Source organism: Astatotilapia calliptera, chromosome 22 (genome assembly GCF_964374335.1).
Source record: "Astatotilapia calliptera chromosome 22, fAstCal68.1, whole genome shotgun sequence".
Taxonomy (NCBI): Eukaryota; Metazoa; Chordata; class Actinopteri; order Cichliformes; family Cichlidae; genus Astatotilapia; species Astatotilapia calliptera.
In genome coordinates, this window is record NC_137442.1 from 20805454 (window position 1) to 20823452 (window position 17999).

The 17999-nt window shown below is 38.1% G+C and overlaps 2 protein-coding genes across 6 annotated transcripts in view; one reads left to right on the forward strand and one right to left on the reverse strand.

Moving 5' to 3' along the window:
* vps50 (VPS50 EARP/GARPII complex subunit) overlaps nt 1-17999 on the forward strand; it is a 123819-nt gene that overhangs the window by 92567 nt on the left and 13253 nt on the right. For both annotated transcript variants that reach the window (XM_026156666.2, XM_026156667.2), the window contains 3 exons: nt 12624-12772; nt 16957-17053; nt 17696-17854. In XM_026156666.2, the coding sequence (XP_026012451.1) occupies nt 12624-12772; nt 16957-17053; nt 17696-17854 (405 nt within the window). The remainder of the gene's footprint in view (nt 1-12623; nt 12773-16956; nt 17054-17695; nt 17855-17999) is intronic.
* The window catches only part of LOC113014875 (uncharacterized), a 51673-nt gene that overhangs the window by 29642 nt on the left and 4032 nt on the right, over nt 1-17999 (reverse strand). For 2 of the 4 annotated variants that reach the window (XR_013904590.1, XR_003271025.2), the window contains exon 3: nt 15261-15534. The exons of the other annotated variants lie outside the window; for them this stretch is intronic. The gene's annotated coding sequence lies outside the window, so the exon portion shown is untranslated. Of the gene's footprint in view, nt 1-15260; nt 15535-17999 lie in introns of those variants that run through there. 4 annotated transcript variants of the gene reach the window in all.

Consider the following 17999-nt stretch of genomic DNA (forward strand, 5'->3'; position numbering starts at 1 on the left):
TTTAATGATGCTGTTGGTCCACATGGGGAAACAATTAGGATGTCAATGCCTCGCAGGCAGAAACAAAACTTGTTTTGCCTTTTGTCTCTGCAGAGAATACTCCAGTCCTCGAGGACGGTGGACATTTAGGCAAGCTGCTCTTTCTCAACTACTGGATGTTAGCAAAGTTCACATTATCATCATCATAACTGACATTTACATTGGTTTCAGCAATGGGAGAATTTTCTGTCTTTTTTGTACTTTTGCAAGAAAAACTACGGTAAAAAAACATTTGCAATTACTTGGATTTTAATGTCAGTACAGAATTTAAACTTCATGTATATTTATTTATTATTTACAAAGAACATATTGAATGCTGTGGAGTTTGTTTGTTTTTCTTTTTTTTTGAAAAATTATACTAATTTTGAAGTCTATCTGAAGAAGAGATATATTACACAGTACCAAGGCACAATAATAAATAAAACTGGATTCTGCAGTATTGCACTGTTGATTATTTTCATGTGTTTATACAGCCCAGCACCTGCTCTGCTCTTTTGGTGTGCATGAGAACTCTGGAGACAAACGGCTGCTTATTGTAGGAGTTCAGTTCAAATTGTAAGATGGTCTTGCTTTCAGAACGGAAAGTGGAGCTCTCATTGTTCTTCCAGGGAAAGTAGTAAAAGTCCTGAATTTCTTCCATCTGTGTTGTTGTGAAATGATGAATACTCAGGTCTCCAGTTTTGTGCATCTTAGTCTTCAGTAATAGGAAAGTGAAGATGAAAACAAGCTATTGGAAGGCCTCAATTTTGGGTTTGGGAAATTGTATTGTGCCTGTACCAAATTGATGTTTTAGTTTAAAAAAAAATCTTTAGTTAATAAGAATCATATCAACGTCTCATAAGTCGAAGGTTTGGTTTACTTAGTGCGTTTGCCTGTTACTTTGTTAAGGAATTATCCAGGGCAAACTAACAAAAGAACAAAACTGTCTGTCAGAGGGAAGTTTTTTCTTTTCCTCATCGTTTAGTGTAAGAGGTTTTAAAATGCTTTGTTAACTCAAGGCCACTTCAAAGTGCCAGACAGATAATTAAAACACGGTGAGCTCACAAAGAAAGGAATTGTTCTCTCGCTCCACTTTTGGCCCCATTATGCTGCATGAGATTATACTAAGAATTTAGACACTTACGTAGATATTTCTTTTTTCTTTAATACTGAAGAATTCAAATTCTTGTTCACGTCCCACTGGTGAACTTTAATCATTTTTATCTTTAATCATCACTCAGTAAACTGTATAAAGTGTTGCACTGGGCTAGAGATAATGAAAGGTCTTATAACTTAATTATTGCCGATTATTAATTATACTTTCATAAAGCATTTAATGACATTATTAGAAGTTAAAACTAAAACTAATACAGTAAGTACATTTTGTTTTCACATAAGAATTTAAATGTCAGTTATTAATAAGAGCTGCAACTATTCACGGCCACATTGTTGTCCTCATAAGTTAATAATAGAGAGGTGATATATGAAATTATAGAATGCTGAAAGATGACTGAAAGGTTATTCTTGTTGCATGAGCAGTCTAAGTTACACTCATCTTACTGTAATACACAAAATCTGTCTGTGCGTTTGTCTGCCAACTCCTCCTAAACGTTCAGCAGTTGAGCAACCAAACTTGGCACACGGGTACGTCTTCGGTCACTGATGGACTGTATCTACGTCAAATATTATGCCTAGCAACCACAAATCAACAGGCTAAAATGACCTTTTTTCTTTTTACATTTATGCACCTATAACACCTTATAAAAGCACTATGTAATATTTATTTCATGACAAATGCATCTAAAAAAAGTGAAGTTATGCATCATATATTATGGCAGATTTCCTGGAAACCACCTTGCAACAGTATAAAAAGGCCTTTTTTGCCTTTATGCACTTATATTCCCTTATGAAGCATCCCATAATTTTAATCTCATGACAGTAATGTCTCATTTATATTCACTAAAACTGAATTATACATGTTGCGCAGCAACAGCCTAGCAATAAACTAAAATAACTAGTATTTTCAGACCTACATACCTTTAGAAAAGCATTGCATCATTTTATTTTTATGGCCAATAGCATGACCAGGTCAAATAATACTGTAGCATCCCAGTATGTACTATTTAATTTAAGTTGGCACTTGTACCAAGGATGGACTAGGTTAAATATATATATATATATATATATATATATATATATATATATATATTTGCAGATATAATTGTCAAACTCAGATTTTAATTTAGATTTCAAAAATGGCCTTGAGCATTGAGCATATGTCATTCTGCACAGTGATGCTCGTCTGAGTGACAAGATCTCATATTACGGTTACCTGAGACTATTTAGGCAACATTGCAGAGGTGCAGGTAAGACTGTGACATGTTGGCGATTGTATTAGTGAACATCTATCTAACTGATCTCAGAATCTTATTTTTGTTCGATTTATGTCAACTGTTCCTCGTTCTTTCTTTGTTCTTGGTTTAGTTAAAGTTAAACTAGGCCACATTTCCTTCAGGTGCAAGTCCAAGGGAGTTCTTAATTATTTTGTTATCAACAAAGACCTCCTGCTACAGTTGTCCTGATTAAAATAATTTGAATAATTGCTTAGATTGCCCAAACTGTTAGATGAAAATATTCAGGGCTCATTACTCAAACAGCCTGTTCATGTACAGTAGATTAATTTAATTGAGCTGAGGAATGTGCATTGAATAACTCTTTCTAAAAATTAATTAGAGGACAGTTTTGACAAAATTCCAGCTCCCTTTTCGGCTCTTTATGGTAATAAAAAACTCTGCATTTTGCAGTAGCGATCGCTAGTGGGCGTGAGCGGAGTGCTTAATGCCGCTTTCACCAGTGTTAAAAGGTCCTGTATGCTTGTTGGTTTACTTTATTAAGAAATCTGTGCCTATTACACGCTGTGATTTTTGCAAATATGGTTATATAAACATTTTTTTCTTTTATTTGGAAAACATTTCACTGTTTCTCACATAAACTCACCAATAAATTATCTGACAGGCGATAGCTGTTTCAAATCTTGCGTTTTAATGTTTGATGGTGGTTTGGATGCTGACGACAGATCGTTCCTTTGGTAAGTCACAATACAGTGCTTGTGAGCAATGCTGTAAGATGAGTCATATAAGCCCGGATCTCTACAGCTGCCTGATATGTAGGCAGCCTAATAGTAGATGTCAGGACTGGCTCTAGCCTGCTGTGTTAGGGTGGGCAGCTAGAAATAATAAGTGAGCAACTTGAGCGAGACAAAAACCCGAAGTTAGAGCAGCTGACAAGTATCCCACGGGTTGGTGGTTTCAGTCCCAGTTCAAATGATGGCGTCTTCTCTCTCTGAGATGTGAAAAATAAGCACAGTACATAAAGTCTTGACTAAACTAATCTTTAAAACACTAATTTGTTCCAAGCAGCATGTAGCAGCTGTAAGATGGTTTTCTCACAGGCTGAAGAACATCAGTCCCTGCATGAATCCAGACATTTATCCTCTGAAAGAGAAGCACAGATTATTTTGGAGTTTGGAAAGAGGCAGACTGCAAAAAGGACACAGTATAACATTTTAACGTCATAACACACATCAGATTGAAACGCTAATGCATGCTCGCGGGTTCTTTCTCAGCGTCCTGCAGCTATTTAGAAAAATTACATATAAGGGAAAATCTCAGACGCATTTAACAAAATGAGCATTTTTAGTGAATGTGAAACACGTTAGCTTAGCCAGAGCATCACGACACGTGTAACCAGCACAAAAGCTGCTACAACGGGTAAACAGGAACTCTAAAATGAAACACAAATACTGATTTGAATACGTTAGAGTTTGATATCTATTAAAAGATGCCATTTATTTATTTTTAGTAGTTTAATGTGTGTGCGCTTTATTTGCTGCCTTGACTTGAGGGACAGCTGTCTGCTTCCTCTGAATGTTATTTATATGTAAATCAGATCACGTTAAGAGGGCAGTGTGAGACTTGAGTATGCAAGCTGTAAGGTGCCCACACAGTCATAAGTTTATATGCCTCTTTTAGCACTGACTGACGAAAACCCATTTTTTTCCTCTAAAGTCTGATTTGGTGGGCAAGACGCCCGTTCTGATGGGCTCAGCCCACCCCTGCCATAGCTATTGTACAGCTGGGCTGTGTAGATGGAGGGCTAACAGTGATCACTGTGACAAAATTGATTGATTGATTGAATCTTTATTTTGAACATGTTGAAAAAGTATAAAAAAAAAAAATAGAATTAAAAGAGACAAATGAACAAAGCAAACAAAAGGAAAACGAGCAACCACAACTCCAAATAACGTCCATGTTCAAAAAGGAGCAGGAAGAAGCATAAGCTTATTTAATCCCACCCCTTTTCCACTATCTAGTATCAATAGACTACAGAAATACCTCCTTGTAATTACATTATATGTTATGTGTAATTTTTTTTTTTTTTTTTTTTTAATTATATACACATATATGTTTCTATCTATCCATACCTACGTATATACACACATACGCACATATACACATTTTCAATAACCCCATTAACACCTGAAGGATACACAACCTACAATTTTATATATATTTAATATATATATATATATATATATATATATATATATATATATATATATATATATATATATATATATATATATATATATACACACATACACATACACATATATATATATATATATACACATACACATATATATATATATATATATATATATATATATACATACATATATACCCATACCAACAAACCCGTGCATGCGCACACACATGAAAATATTAGACAAGAACACCCTATCAAATCTCTACCTTTTCCCTGTACCCTGTAAAATGGTCTAGACTTGCAGTGGAAATAACTTTCCATGCAGCGTTTGTCTTTCATTGTTTGCCAGCACTTACTGCTCTGATTAATGGTATACTTGCCTGTTGTGTTCCAGTTTCCCAGGTTAAACAGTCAGAGCTCGACGATCATTTACATTAGCACACTCAGATAAATGTCTTCACGCTGAAAAACGAAAACAAGCACATTTTCTTACCGAACTGATGTCAGCTGTATAGAAAGAACGCTGCCTCGGGAAATGCAAAAATGTCCTCTGTAAAGTTGTGTGCTTTGTGAAGATCTTCTTCTCAGTGAACAGTGTGTACTCAGCCTTTGGCTCTGACTTTGAGACTGCTGTGACAACTGCAGTAAATGCAATTTCAGGCTTTCACAGCAGAGCTGTTTCACCATGCTTGGATCCTCACAACACTTTCTTTTTTCTCCACAGAGAGATAAATTCAGATGTTTTTTATAATTAACTTAATGCAACCAGCAAGTACGCGATTCGTTTTTATTTTGATTTGTCCAATCTTTTCTTTTCTTTTCTCATAGTGGAGGAGAAGAACAATAAATTGACTCTGTATTGTTTATTATATTGAAGAAAACCTCATCTTGTAGCTCTTCGTCTTTTTCAATTTAATGTTACTGCAGATAACATGAACAAAAAAATATTTTGGTAATCAGTGGATCTAAATAATTTTTTTTTATTAGTCATTTAGTAAAATGTACAAAAAAAGAGTGAAAATATTTCAATTACTTCCTCCAAAAGTCCTTTTTAATCTTATTTATTTATATATTTATTATTCTTTTTTACACTGGCATCTATCTAATGCAATCTAATACTCAAAATCATCAGCCATGTTCCAAATATGTTTATTTGTTTTGATTTTAAATTCTTTCTAAAATATTGTTATGATTAATTGGATATTATTCAACATTTTTCTGATCATTTGGGGGATTTGGATGCAGTAGTTACAGGAGTACATGCTCAAATTTTACTTTATAAATGTTGTTCTAGTGCATCCTTAGGTGGTTGCCAGGCAACATCATAGTGTATTTATAATAGTGGATATAAATAAAGCATTACACATGAAATGGAAATGATGGGAAGCTTTTATAGGGTGTTTTTCTTAATTAATTTTTTTCATACCTGCCACTGGGCTAAAATGATCCCTTCTTATGTATATGTATCATAATATGTGATGTAGATAAGAACTTTTAAGGGCCTTGGATGCACCTGTGTGCCACTAGGTCTTGCTGTATTATAGTAAGACTGAGATAAAAATGTAACCTTTTTTCCAAAATTGCATAATTTATCAATTTTTTTTAGCATTTTAAACATTAAAATGCTATTAAAACCCAAAGTCCAGTAAAGTCATTGTGTTTATTTAGACTGTTTACTAACTAGATAGACTACTTATTTGGTTTTCTTATTTTTTCCCCAATGACACATTTTTTAGGTTGTCGTAGTTGCTGATTTTTAATTAAAGTAATATTTCCATTGCAAATACTGGTCTTTATGATTAGTATGCCAGAAAATGCCATTCACCATTATAGTAAATGGTGAAAATAATCAAAACTTATTTCTATATTGATGATAATCAACCAATGATCCACCAGCCAAATCAGGCCCACCATCCCATGTTGGCTTATTTATTAAATCTCTAAAAAGAATTGATTGAAGGGTATCCAGATATAATTTTTGTTAGAACACTTTCAAAGCGTTAGTAATTTAGATGCATAATTAGCTGCTAAATGCAGAAAAATATAATATTTATCAGCCACATGTGCATAGTTGTTTCCTTGTCCCAAGTTAATGTAGTTAATAGGTTGAGGTGAGTAATGGAATTTGTACTACTTATTGATTTTGGGTAAATATCGTTTTTAACGGGCTCCTGGCCTGGCGTCATTTTGCAAAAGTGGCCCCCAGGCAGAGCAGAGTACTCCTGGTCTACATCATCTACACTCTGAACTTCATTATGAAAATGCAGTTTCACTATTTGTCTCAGTGGGACATCAGAGAACTATCTAAACTCCTCCTAAATGCCTTCAGCAGCTGCAGGATATGAATCAAATGAAGTATGACCTCTTCACTATAAGTCACGCTATATGGAAAGATCCAGCTAAGCGCCCTCCATCCTTCAGCCCCTCGTATGACGTTGAAAAATCTATCACTGACTCTTAATTTGTCCAATATGGCATTCTTTCTCTCATACTTGGCAATGCAGCAGGCACATGGTGTTACTTTGCTTTTATCTGTCTGTCTGTCATTTTGAGTGCCATCATAAAAGTGAAGGGATCATTGTTTTTGTGGTTTTTATCTCCGAGCGTATCAAATAAAATGCAAGTTACACAACAGCTGATTACAGTAGGTCCGTAATGATGACTGAAGGGTTGATGTCTTCATATCTTTAAGTTGTATTTTTATCTGTTTTCTGATAAATGCAGCAGCTGCTAACATCCTCACGTATTACTGTGTCTGAGTCGTAGCTCTGTGACAGAGCGGTTCAGTACGACAAGGAGCTTCCTGTTGTCTGGAAACATGGCAGATGCCTTTTGATTATATGCATCTGTTTGTATCCATTACATTGTCACGCTAAATGATTTCCTAAGCATCAGACATAATTTGCATGTTTATCCCTAACAATGGATTGAAATATTCAAGGCTACCAAAGGGCAATAACACTGGGATATCATGTTTCTTGCTCTTACACACAATCAAATGCTGCTGCTATTGTAAACATTAGGGGTGCAACGATACACAAAATTCACGGTTCGGTTCGATACTTTGGTGTCACGGTTCGATATTTTTTCGATACAAAAAAATGTCCATGCCTTTTTAATTTGTCATTTATTAAAATTATAAATATATATTTTAACTCAAAAGTACAGTTTTTAAATTTAACCCTAACCCTTGTGCGTGTTTTTTATTTTGACAGCGAATGCGCACCTGCGGACCACTTATGTGCAGCCCTGGTTATTTAGCTCGTCATATTGCAGCCACAGAAATTCTTTTGTCCATGAAACCATAAAGCTGCACTTTCTTTTTGCCTCATAGTCTGATTTGTCATAACTTCTCCGTTTTGTGGTAAGCTTTTCTTTGGCTGTCACTTCTTCACCCTGACCTGTCTTATTTGGCTCAGCAGAACTGAAATATAAATCCTGCTGCTTTTACACACGTACTCACATAAGCTCAGCGATTCTCTGCGCGATCAACCTCTCACATGTTTAAGCTTGCTGCGGGAGATTTCACTTGTCATGTTTGCATAGTAAGCTAACGATTAATAAGACGATGTCAGAGGAATTGGTGCGCAAATTATCATCACTCACAGATCAGTACTGTCGCTCTCTATACACAGTTCGCGTGATTGCAAAGTGAAAGCAAAAAACAAGCGCAAATTCAAACGCGACTTCAGTATGTCACATATTGACAGTGGCTCACCGATGCCAATGACATAATTACCCAGCTACATTTCCGAAAGAATGCAAAAGCATTGACATATATTTTTCCTTCCTACAAAAGCCCGACGGGCAGGGCAGAGATAGATTTTGGTACCCCGACTGAAAAAATCGCTAGCCCCGGGACGTCGGGCTAGCGATATTGCGAGCCCTGTATCTGATCGAGGAATCACTCATCTTTGGAAAAGAGAGTTTATTACAGAGAAATGTCTCTTTCCAAAATAAAAGCTATACTATCCGCTTCTTCTGGGCTATATTCTCAGCAGCATATTAAACACATAAGGAGAATCATGTGCTAACAGCTGTCTAAATGACTCGGCTAAAGTTAGTAGCATGCTTGTTGTTTTTGTCTTTGCACTAGGATGATGTCGGCGTAAATGTGCAGTCATATTCGTTGTGTTCCCACTAGTGCTTTCAGGTTAATCTCGTTGAAATGACCTTAACGCCACAACACGGCAAATCTCCGTTAACGAGCTACCGCCGATCGCCCCGTGCATGGGGCTAGACGGCCAACACGTTAACGAGCTAACTGCGCTAACACACTAGTTCCCACCCATGTAATTGAGCATTGCATGGCACATCCAACATACTGTTTTACTTTAGTCCATGACTCGCTTACCTTCAGGGTCATACGTCACATGAAAACCAAAATAATTCCAAACGCCAGATCTGAATGAGGGTGGGGGAGGTCCATGTTGCAAGGAGAGCTTAACTTCTGTCTCGCTAGCTTGCCCTGCGCTCTTCCTTCTGACGATGCTGTCTGTGTTGAGCGCTCAGTGAATCTGCGTTCGACTACTCCGCCTAGGCTGCACTGTCGACCCTAGGCGGAGCAGTCGAACGCAGATTCACTGAGCGCTCAACACAGACAGCATCGTCAGAAGGAAAGTTGATAAAATAAATTACAAATTTTGTATTGTTCGATACATATGCGTACCGAACCGAAAGCACTGTATCAAACGGTTCAATATTGATACGAATATCGTTGCACCCCTAGTAAACATGTAATAATAATAGCGTAAGCATTTCGCTTAGAAACCAGTAAACATTAGGGGGTCAGGCAAGACTTTTTTTTTTTTTTGCACATTTTACCCTAAACCCTAGTGAGATTTCCCCAAGTTTGTTCCACGTCTCTGATTATATTTGTGCTGTAGATTCTGAAAACCACACGCATAAATTCCTAAATGTCATCGATGTTGTGTTTGTCCTTTCCCGCCCACCACATTTTTCTTTTCAGCCCAGCTTTTTGCTTTTACCTGGAGGATCCCTGCAGACTCGCATGAATTTGGAAAGGAAACACAACTTCTCTCCCAAATGTCTTTCAGAAGCCTGTTTTTATGCTGAAAAGGCACAACAAACGAAAGGTCAAGCGTCATGTAGCGTCATTAAAAATAGACCAAACCAAACTTTGCTTTAATGTCAAACTAATGCAGCTTGAGATTTATTTTATTCATTCAAAGGACAGTGTACAGTTCTTGTATACAACTGTAATGTAGCACTGTAATGTTCTTATTCATGGTAAACCTGTGGATTTGTTTTTTGCTGACTGGCAAAAGTCCTCATGCTGCTCACTTCTCTCTGTTAGGCTATCTTACATATAAAGAGGTGTTTTTACCCTACTTCTTTGTACCGAAGATCCTTTTAGGCACCATCCCCCCCACCGCAAGCACAGCTTTCCCAACACTGCAGACGCAGATATAAAAGAAGAAACAAGTGAAAGAGGTTGAATTCTAAAGCTCCAAAACTCCACAAAGAGAAAGCAGCTGCATTTGTAAAGAGGCGCGTTTTGACCATAGTGTCCAACCAGCTGCTGATATGATAAGATCTGCTGTTACAAAAGAAAATGACAAGAACAAGCGCACAAATAGTTTTCATTTGATTTTCTGGGAATATTTATTGCGTTTGCATGTTTGTGTGCAAGTTCCTGTAGGATCTGGCAACGTCACACGTACAAATGGCTGCTGGCCACTGCAGCGAAACATTTATTTATTTATTTTGCTATGATCCCGTTCCAAATGTTAACGTCATTTGCTGTAGTTTGAAGAGGGCAGTAATGGCCTTTCTGGATTAACTCCATAACCATTACACGTTTGTCATGTTTATGTGCAGGGACGTGTTTAAAATGCTGACAGCTGTGCTCATTGTGGCGACTTGAACCCTTTGCAGTGTTCGAGATGCCTTTGTATCTTTTTAAAGCAGATTTAGTAGATCAAAAAATTGTAACTCATGACTAAGCATGTGAAACTGAGTTTTCTCAGCATATAGTGCTTAAAACATTTATTAGACCCCTCCCAGTGTAAGGTTTAGCCTCAATTAATAGTACTGGTGTTTATCAATGTCCTTTTTTTGTGTTTTATGGTGGTCTTTAATCAAAATGATGAAAGCAGACAAACAACTAAACCTCAAGTTATTTAAAAATTACTTTCAGTGGTTGAATTTTATGCTTGACTACTTTGTGACTTCTCAGACAAGTCCAGTGTGCCGGCTCAAATTTGTGTGTTAAAATGGGAATTCAGTTTATTTTCCCAGTAAATATAAAAGAAACTTATAAATTTGTTAAGCATTTCTGTGCACTGTAAAAAGCCTTGGACAGCCATAATTTAAAAAAGAGTAATTAATGCGTATCAACCCTTCAAGGAACTAAATTAAATGTGTGATTAAATGACTCAGTAAACGAGGACTGCATCTTTAACTTGGGGCTCAAATTGTTCTTCCGATTCCCCGAGTTTAGAATAACTGCATTCACAGCTGTATTAGGCCAAAGTGTGGCTGTTTTGGTGAACGCTCTGCAGCCTTTTGACAAAGTAAAGAAAGTGTGCATTATTTCTTCTGTTTTTTAAGTGTTTTGGTTGCTTACAGAAGAAAAAGGAAATGTGCCGTTTGTGAATTATACAACAAAAATGTTAATAGTCATATTTTTTTTCGTTTGCAGTCTAATTTCAGTTCAGGTTTAATAATTCAGGGAAAACTTTATGCGATCTTTTAATCTCTAACAAAGACGTAATGAGTAACTTTAGCCTTACCTAGTTACTGAAGGCTTATTTAATTTCACCATCTGCGCTGAGAAGTATTCAATTAAATTCAATCATGTTTATTTCGAGCCGCTCCCGCGATGAGTTGCAGTCTCCGCAGGGAAACCATTAGATCCCCACTGCTGTAAAATAATATAGATCAACTGTTAATCTCCCCGAGTCAATTTCAGACCGATGATGATTTTGGCAACACTGCGCGTTTGATTGAATGCGGAGAGATAAGTTGGAGGTTGTGTAAAGGTTGAAGTTATCACTTTGAGGGAGACAGCATAGCTCCTGCTTGTCTGAGTCATAAATTGTCCACAGAGCTGCATTCTGTGCATTTTTGCAGCAGTGCGTACGCCGAGCTGTTATAGCCCGTTTTAGCCGCTGCTGGCATTTTAATACGGAGCACGTCACTCTGTGTAAAACACTTTCATTTCAGAAATGGTTATTTGTCTGCTGTTACTGAATGTTTTTCATCTGTTATCAGTGATAATAAAGTAGTGGCATGAAGGTCTTTTATCAGGCAGGATTTGACATTTCTCGAATTCTTGCCATCTTTTTTTGGACCACGTAGGAGTGATGTAACCATTTGCTTTACTTTTACTCATTAATCTTCATGCTACAACAGTTTGTCTCTACTCTGGATACTTGGCAGGACCTCGGTTATAAAAGCTTTCCACCGCTCTTCTGGAATAGGAGTGCTCGTACACGATATTAGACCCAGACTGCACTGGCCGGTAGTGCGTAAGTGGACGATACGGTGCAGCATTAATGGCTCCCATTTGTTCATTACCTGCGTGATTGCTATTGATCTGCCAGAAGCTGTTTCAGGGGGCTTTGCAGTCACAGAGTACAAAGCTCTGTGTGCCAACATAATACATTACGCCACCAAGACATTACTTTATTGTTTTTTATGCAGATGCTGATTATTGTGGTTGATTGGAAGAGAGCCGGGTTGAAACCTTTCTATTTCTCTTTCAGTAGTTTTTCGATTGAAAGGATAAAATGAGTGATAAATGGAGTGTTAGAATGTATCAGAACGATTAATGCTGCCGCTTCAGGAGTGTTTGGTCAGCAGAACTTTACTGTGTGTGGGCTTCGGCTGTGACCGGGTCCCTCAAAGTTGATTGCACTTTAGACGATGCATCTGAACTGCTCTTATGTTAGATTAAATGTTAAAGTGATCGCAGGACGACATACACTGAGAGAGAGATTAGCAGGGAAATGATTGCGCTTCCCTCTGCTTCAAGTGATATTACAATGTTTCCTTCGTGTTAGTTTTCTAAAGTCCACCTGTGTTTCTTTCAGGAGGCTGTCGGGGAGAACGCAGGGGTGCATGGCCCAGCAGAGGACAGGAAGGAGAAGGTGCCCAGCCCCCATCTCAGCCAGCTGGTGGTCCTCACTAACAGCGGGACTCTCTACGGGCTGGCACAAAGGGTGGTGGCCACAGAGTCTCTGTAAGCACACACCACTGGAAGCATTTGCACACTACATTAAAGTATTCCTTACATTACATTGACATTAGTGCGTGCTTTATGTCATCGCTTGTGTGTCCTGGCAGCGCGATGTAACGTGACAGTTATGTACATCAAAGCACTCTGTTTGATCAAGTTATAGAGGCCGCTTCTCGCTCACTGCCTCGTGTCAGGATGGCAATAATGTCATTACACAGTTTTCCACACACTGGCCGGCAAAGATTAGCCCTGCCTGCGTTGTGTTCCTGCACACACAGCAACACATTTTAGCGCCCCCAAAATCATTTCCTTTCTCTAATTTGATATGTTTTAAACTCTCTCAATCAGTCACTCAGTAACCAGTTTATTTTTGTACTCCTCTACTCTGTTTTTTCCCTCCCTCTCTGTCTTACTCTGTTACATTCACACTACACACTGGTGCCCCCGTGCATAATTAGGTCAAGCTTATCATCAATGCTGACAGCACTTGGGCCCTCAGAGGTCTGCGCTGTACAACAACAGCTTCATAATGAAAGTCTTGTAAACCAAAGGCTCTGACAGCGCTGTTGCCAGAACGCTGAGTAGGCTTACACTCGCTCACAAAAAGGGTTTCGTGTTTTGGAGGCAGGCAACAAGCTCCGAAGAAGAATGAAAACAAAACGGCTAAAGTGTTTAGTGTAGGTAAAGTTTAAAGGACCAAAGCAGACTTATTCTGTGCAAAACTGCGAGAAATTGTTGAGGGCGTTGGTGGTCGGGTTTTATTTTTTATGCTTTTGATCTAAAAATAGTGTTTTTAGAAAAGACAGCTCACAGTTTGTGTGTGTTTTTAGCATCCTCAGCCTGTCCCATTTCAAACAAAATCTCTGGGAGAGAAAAGAAAGTGGACACAGCAATCATGTGTGAGAAGAATCAAAGACAAAAGCTCAGCAAACTGACCATCGGTTGTTCATTCTCTATGCTGCTGGTCAGGTGTTGCATCTATACAAGCGTGACTCTGAAGTGCAGTGTGTGCTTTCTTCTTCTTATTCCCTCCACAGCACATGATTATGTTGCTGAGGTAAACACAAGCTGTTCCTGCTCACCTTAATGCGATCTTCATTGCTCTATGAAAACAAACGGACACAAAAAAATATCTTCTCTCTGGTACTTTTACGCACCCATCCAAAAAAAGTTGGGCCGGTGTTTAAAACGTAAGTAAAAACAGAATGCAGTGATTTGCAAATCTCACCAACCCACAAAGCAGCTACACTTCTTAACAGCGTGGTACTAAAAAGAAAGAGTTGGAGGAACATTTTGCAGCTTATTTGGCAACAGGTCCGTAACATGATGGTATATAGGGAACGTCTCTGAGATGCCAAGAATAAAAATTGGCAGAGGTTCACCAATATTGCAAAAAAGCCTTGTAGAACAGTTTTAGATTCACTTTCCTTGATGTAAAATTATGAAGACTTAAAGATCAGCAGTAGATAATATCAATAAAAGATTCAGAGCATTTGGAGAAATCCTGTTTTCTTTGGGCTAAGATGATTTAAAATAGACTGAGGCAAAGTGGAAAACTGTTCTGGGCTCAGATGAGTTGAAACTTGAAATTCTTTTAGGAAAACATGGATGGTACATCGTAAGGACTAAAGAGAGGAGGGACCATCTGGCTTCTTATCAGTGCTCACTTTAAGCCTGGGCGTCTGATAGTATTGGGGTGTATCTGCACGTATGGAATCGGTATCTTGCACATCTGGAAATGCACCATCAGTGCTGAAAGATATACATACAAGCTTTAAAACAACATATGCTCCCGTCCAGATGAGCTCGGAAATCATGTGTATTTCAGTAATAGCTGCATACTGCAGTTATTCTAACAGCAGGAATTCATAGTAGAAGAGTGGGGAGTGAGGTGGCCTGCCTGCAGTCCAGACCGTTCACAAACTGAAAACATTTGGAGCGTCATATGTCAAAAAATACGGTATAGACCCAGGAGTTTTGAGTATTTTGAATCTTACCAAACAAGACTGGAACAACATTCCTCTCCTAAAAGTCCAGCAGCTGCTCTCATCAGATTCCAGATGTTTTTGATGACGACTATTTTTAAAAGAAGGGATGCTACACGGTGGTAAACGTGGCCTCTATCCCAGCTTTTTTTGAGAAGTGCTGCTCGCATCGAATTCAAGACAAGCTAATATTTTTTTTTTTAAATGGTGCATTTTGTCACTTTAAGCATTTGATATATTTTCTGTGTTTTGTTGTTGATAAAATGTGGGTTTATGGGATTTGCAAATCAATGCATTCTGTTTTTATACAGTGTCCAAACTAGTGTGAATTTATTAACATTAAATTATGCTTTAAAATAAAGGTTTCTGTTTGGGTTTGGATGTTAATAATATGCAAATTGAATGCAATTTATCTTTTTTTCCTAAGCGCCCTATCTAAAAGAAAATTCAATTTATAGCCGCAAGAGTCTATTAGAAGAATAATGACACAGATGCACTCACTGACCCCTTTTAAGGTACACCTATTTAACAGCTTTTTAATACAAATATCGAATCTGCTGATTACACAATGCATCATACCATGCAAGTGACTTAGTATGTGACGGACTGGCTGCTCTGAGTATTTCACAAACTGCTGATCTGCTGGGATTTTCCCACACCATCATCTCTGGGGTTTACAGAGACAGTCTGGAAGAAAAATATCCAATGAGCGGCAGTTCTCTGGGTGAAAATGCCTTGTTGATGTCATAGGTCAGAGGAGGATGGCCAGACTGCTTCAACCTGATAGGAAGGCAACGGTAAATGAAATAATGAGAAGAAGAATAGCATCTCTGAACACACAAATGTTAAACGAGAAGGAGTTTACTGTACTCAAATGGCCACCTGATCTCAATCCAATAGAGCACCTTTGGGATGTAGCGGAATGGAATGTAAATTTAGTGACTGTCACTTCTGTGGCCTCAGACTTTTAGTTCTCTGATCTTTCTCCAAAACCCCAATTTATCAGCTAACGACAGGTTACCTTTAGCTTGCAGTGAGGGGCGTCTGCAGGTTTAAGGACAGCTTCTTTTTTTTTCACTTCATTGGTGTGTGCATTCACACCCAAACGGAGGTTCAAGAGGCAGCAAAAGAATGTGGAGGTCCCACCTGGGACTGGTGTCTTAGTCTGATTAAGTCGATTTCTCCTGTTTTATTCTCTCTTTTTTCCTGCTGTATTTAAGAGCTCTGCGGAGACCTGTTGTTCTTTAATTAATGATCCTTGTTAAAGTCAGGACTCAACTCTGAACTTCAGCCCACGTAAACATGTTCACTCACTTTTTATTTCATGCACTGTAACACTTCAGAGCCATCGATCAGCCTGAGTCAAGAGGTCTTTATTTAGTCAGTGCTGGATACAGAGTGGAAGGGGGGGGGGTATTAGTTCTGAACGCATTGATTGTTTTTTTCTTCTTCTTCTTTCTGTCCTGTATTTCTCTCTGCTACCTCTTTTGGTCTGAGTGTTTTTTCAAGGATAATTGAAATCCAATCCTTGTCAAAAAACCCAAAAAACAAATAGAAGTGCTGCTTGATTTGTCGGACGTGAAAATACTTTGCTTTGGGAGGTGAGACTTAAAGGTTTGGAAGTCAGACAAGTTTTTACAGCAAAATTACAGCTGACTCCATAATTTACATTATAATAATCAAATTTGATGTTTAGCCTATCCCAGCTGTCATACCCTGCCTCTCGCCCTATGACAGCTGGGATAGGCTCCAGCGCCCCCCGCGACCCTGAAAAGGATAAGCGGAAGCGAATGGATGGATGAATTTGATGTTTATTTCATCAAAACGTGACCAACAAGGGAAGAAATGAGATTGAACAGCAGGAAATGCTGGAAACTCAGGTTTAAGCACATATGACTAAAATCTTGATCCAATTAATGGATCAGAAGAATCAAGGGAGACAAAAAAGTAAAAAAAAAAACTTCTTATTCCATTTGAGATGTTTTACTGTTGTTCAAGAGTAACAGAGATTTAAGGTGATGTTCTCTCTAATGGTCAGTTACTCCACTTTGTAATAGTAATACGAGCTTTTGTAAATAGATCTGTCACTCTTTAATAACACAAAAACAACACATCGTAATTGCCTTTTCTTATGTGTCACAAGCAGAATGATTCAGAGCATATGGGCAGAATTTAAAGGCTGTTTCTCTTTGGTTGTGTCAGTGTGTTTCTGGCAGAGCAGTTTGAGTCCTTGCAGTCCCACTTGGACGCGATGATGCCTGCAGCCAAGAAGCCCTTCCTGCAGCAGTTTTATTCCCAGGTATTGTTTGGTTTATACAGTTATGCCTCCTCTGAGGGCACAGGCCTCAATTATTACAGTAACTGATCATGTCATCACTGTCAGCTACAGCTGTCAGGTTATTTCAGACATCGTCTCCAGCTGTAGAAAACCGTTTGTCTTTTATTTTATTTTAACCTCTTGTAAGGCTGAGATTATGTTATTTTTTGCTATTTGTAATTGATTTTCTCCACACATGCACTTAAATATGTGGTTTATAGGATGTGTTTTCCTTTTGGATTTCACTGTTAATATTTAAGGCACAATGTGAAATATGCTGTGTGACTGTTGTGGATGTGCTCCCCCTCCCACCTGCACTCCACTTGCTTAATTGTAATTGTGCCCTTTTGTTTTCTTTAAAAACAAATGAAAACAACTCAAACCCACATGGATAACTTTGCTTCTTTTTCTTTTTTTTGTCTCTTTGACATTTGAAATTCAGATGAAGAGACGGGTCTGTTTGACCCAAAACATCAAGTGAATGTCATGTCCTGATTTCGCTCATTGGAAACTTTAACATTGTTCTTCCTGCAGAATAGCAGGCAGTTGAAAAATACCTTATCCATATGTTGACTATAATGATCCACTAACTCTCATATATGTATCCTTCCTTCCTGCACTCAGACGGTGTCTACAGCCAGCGAACTGCGGAAACCAATTTACTGGATCGTGGCGGCCAAGGCCATCGACTATGAACAAATGTTGCTCATGATGGCCGGAGTTAAATGGGACATTAGGGAGATAATGTCCCAGCACAATGTATATGTGGATGTCTTGTTAAAGGTAACGACGAATAAGAAAAGCGAATGCTGATGTTACTGTAGCCTATTTTTGACCCACTACCGACAAAAACCAGCTAAAGTTATTAAGCATACAAAAACTTCCCACCTGACCATCACTTCAAAATTCCACTGTTTGGAAAACTACT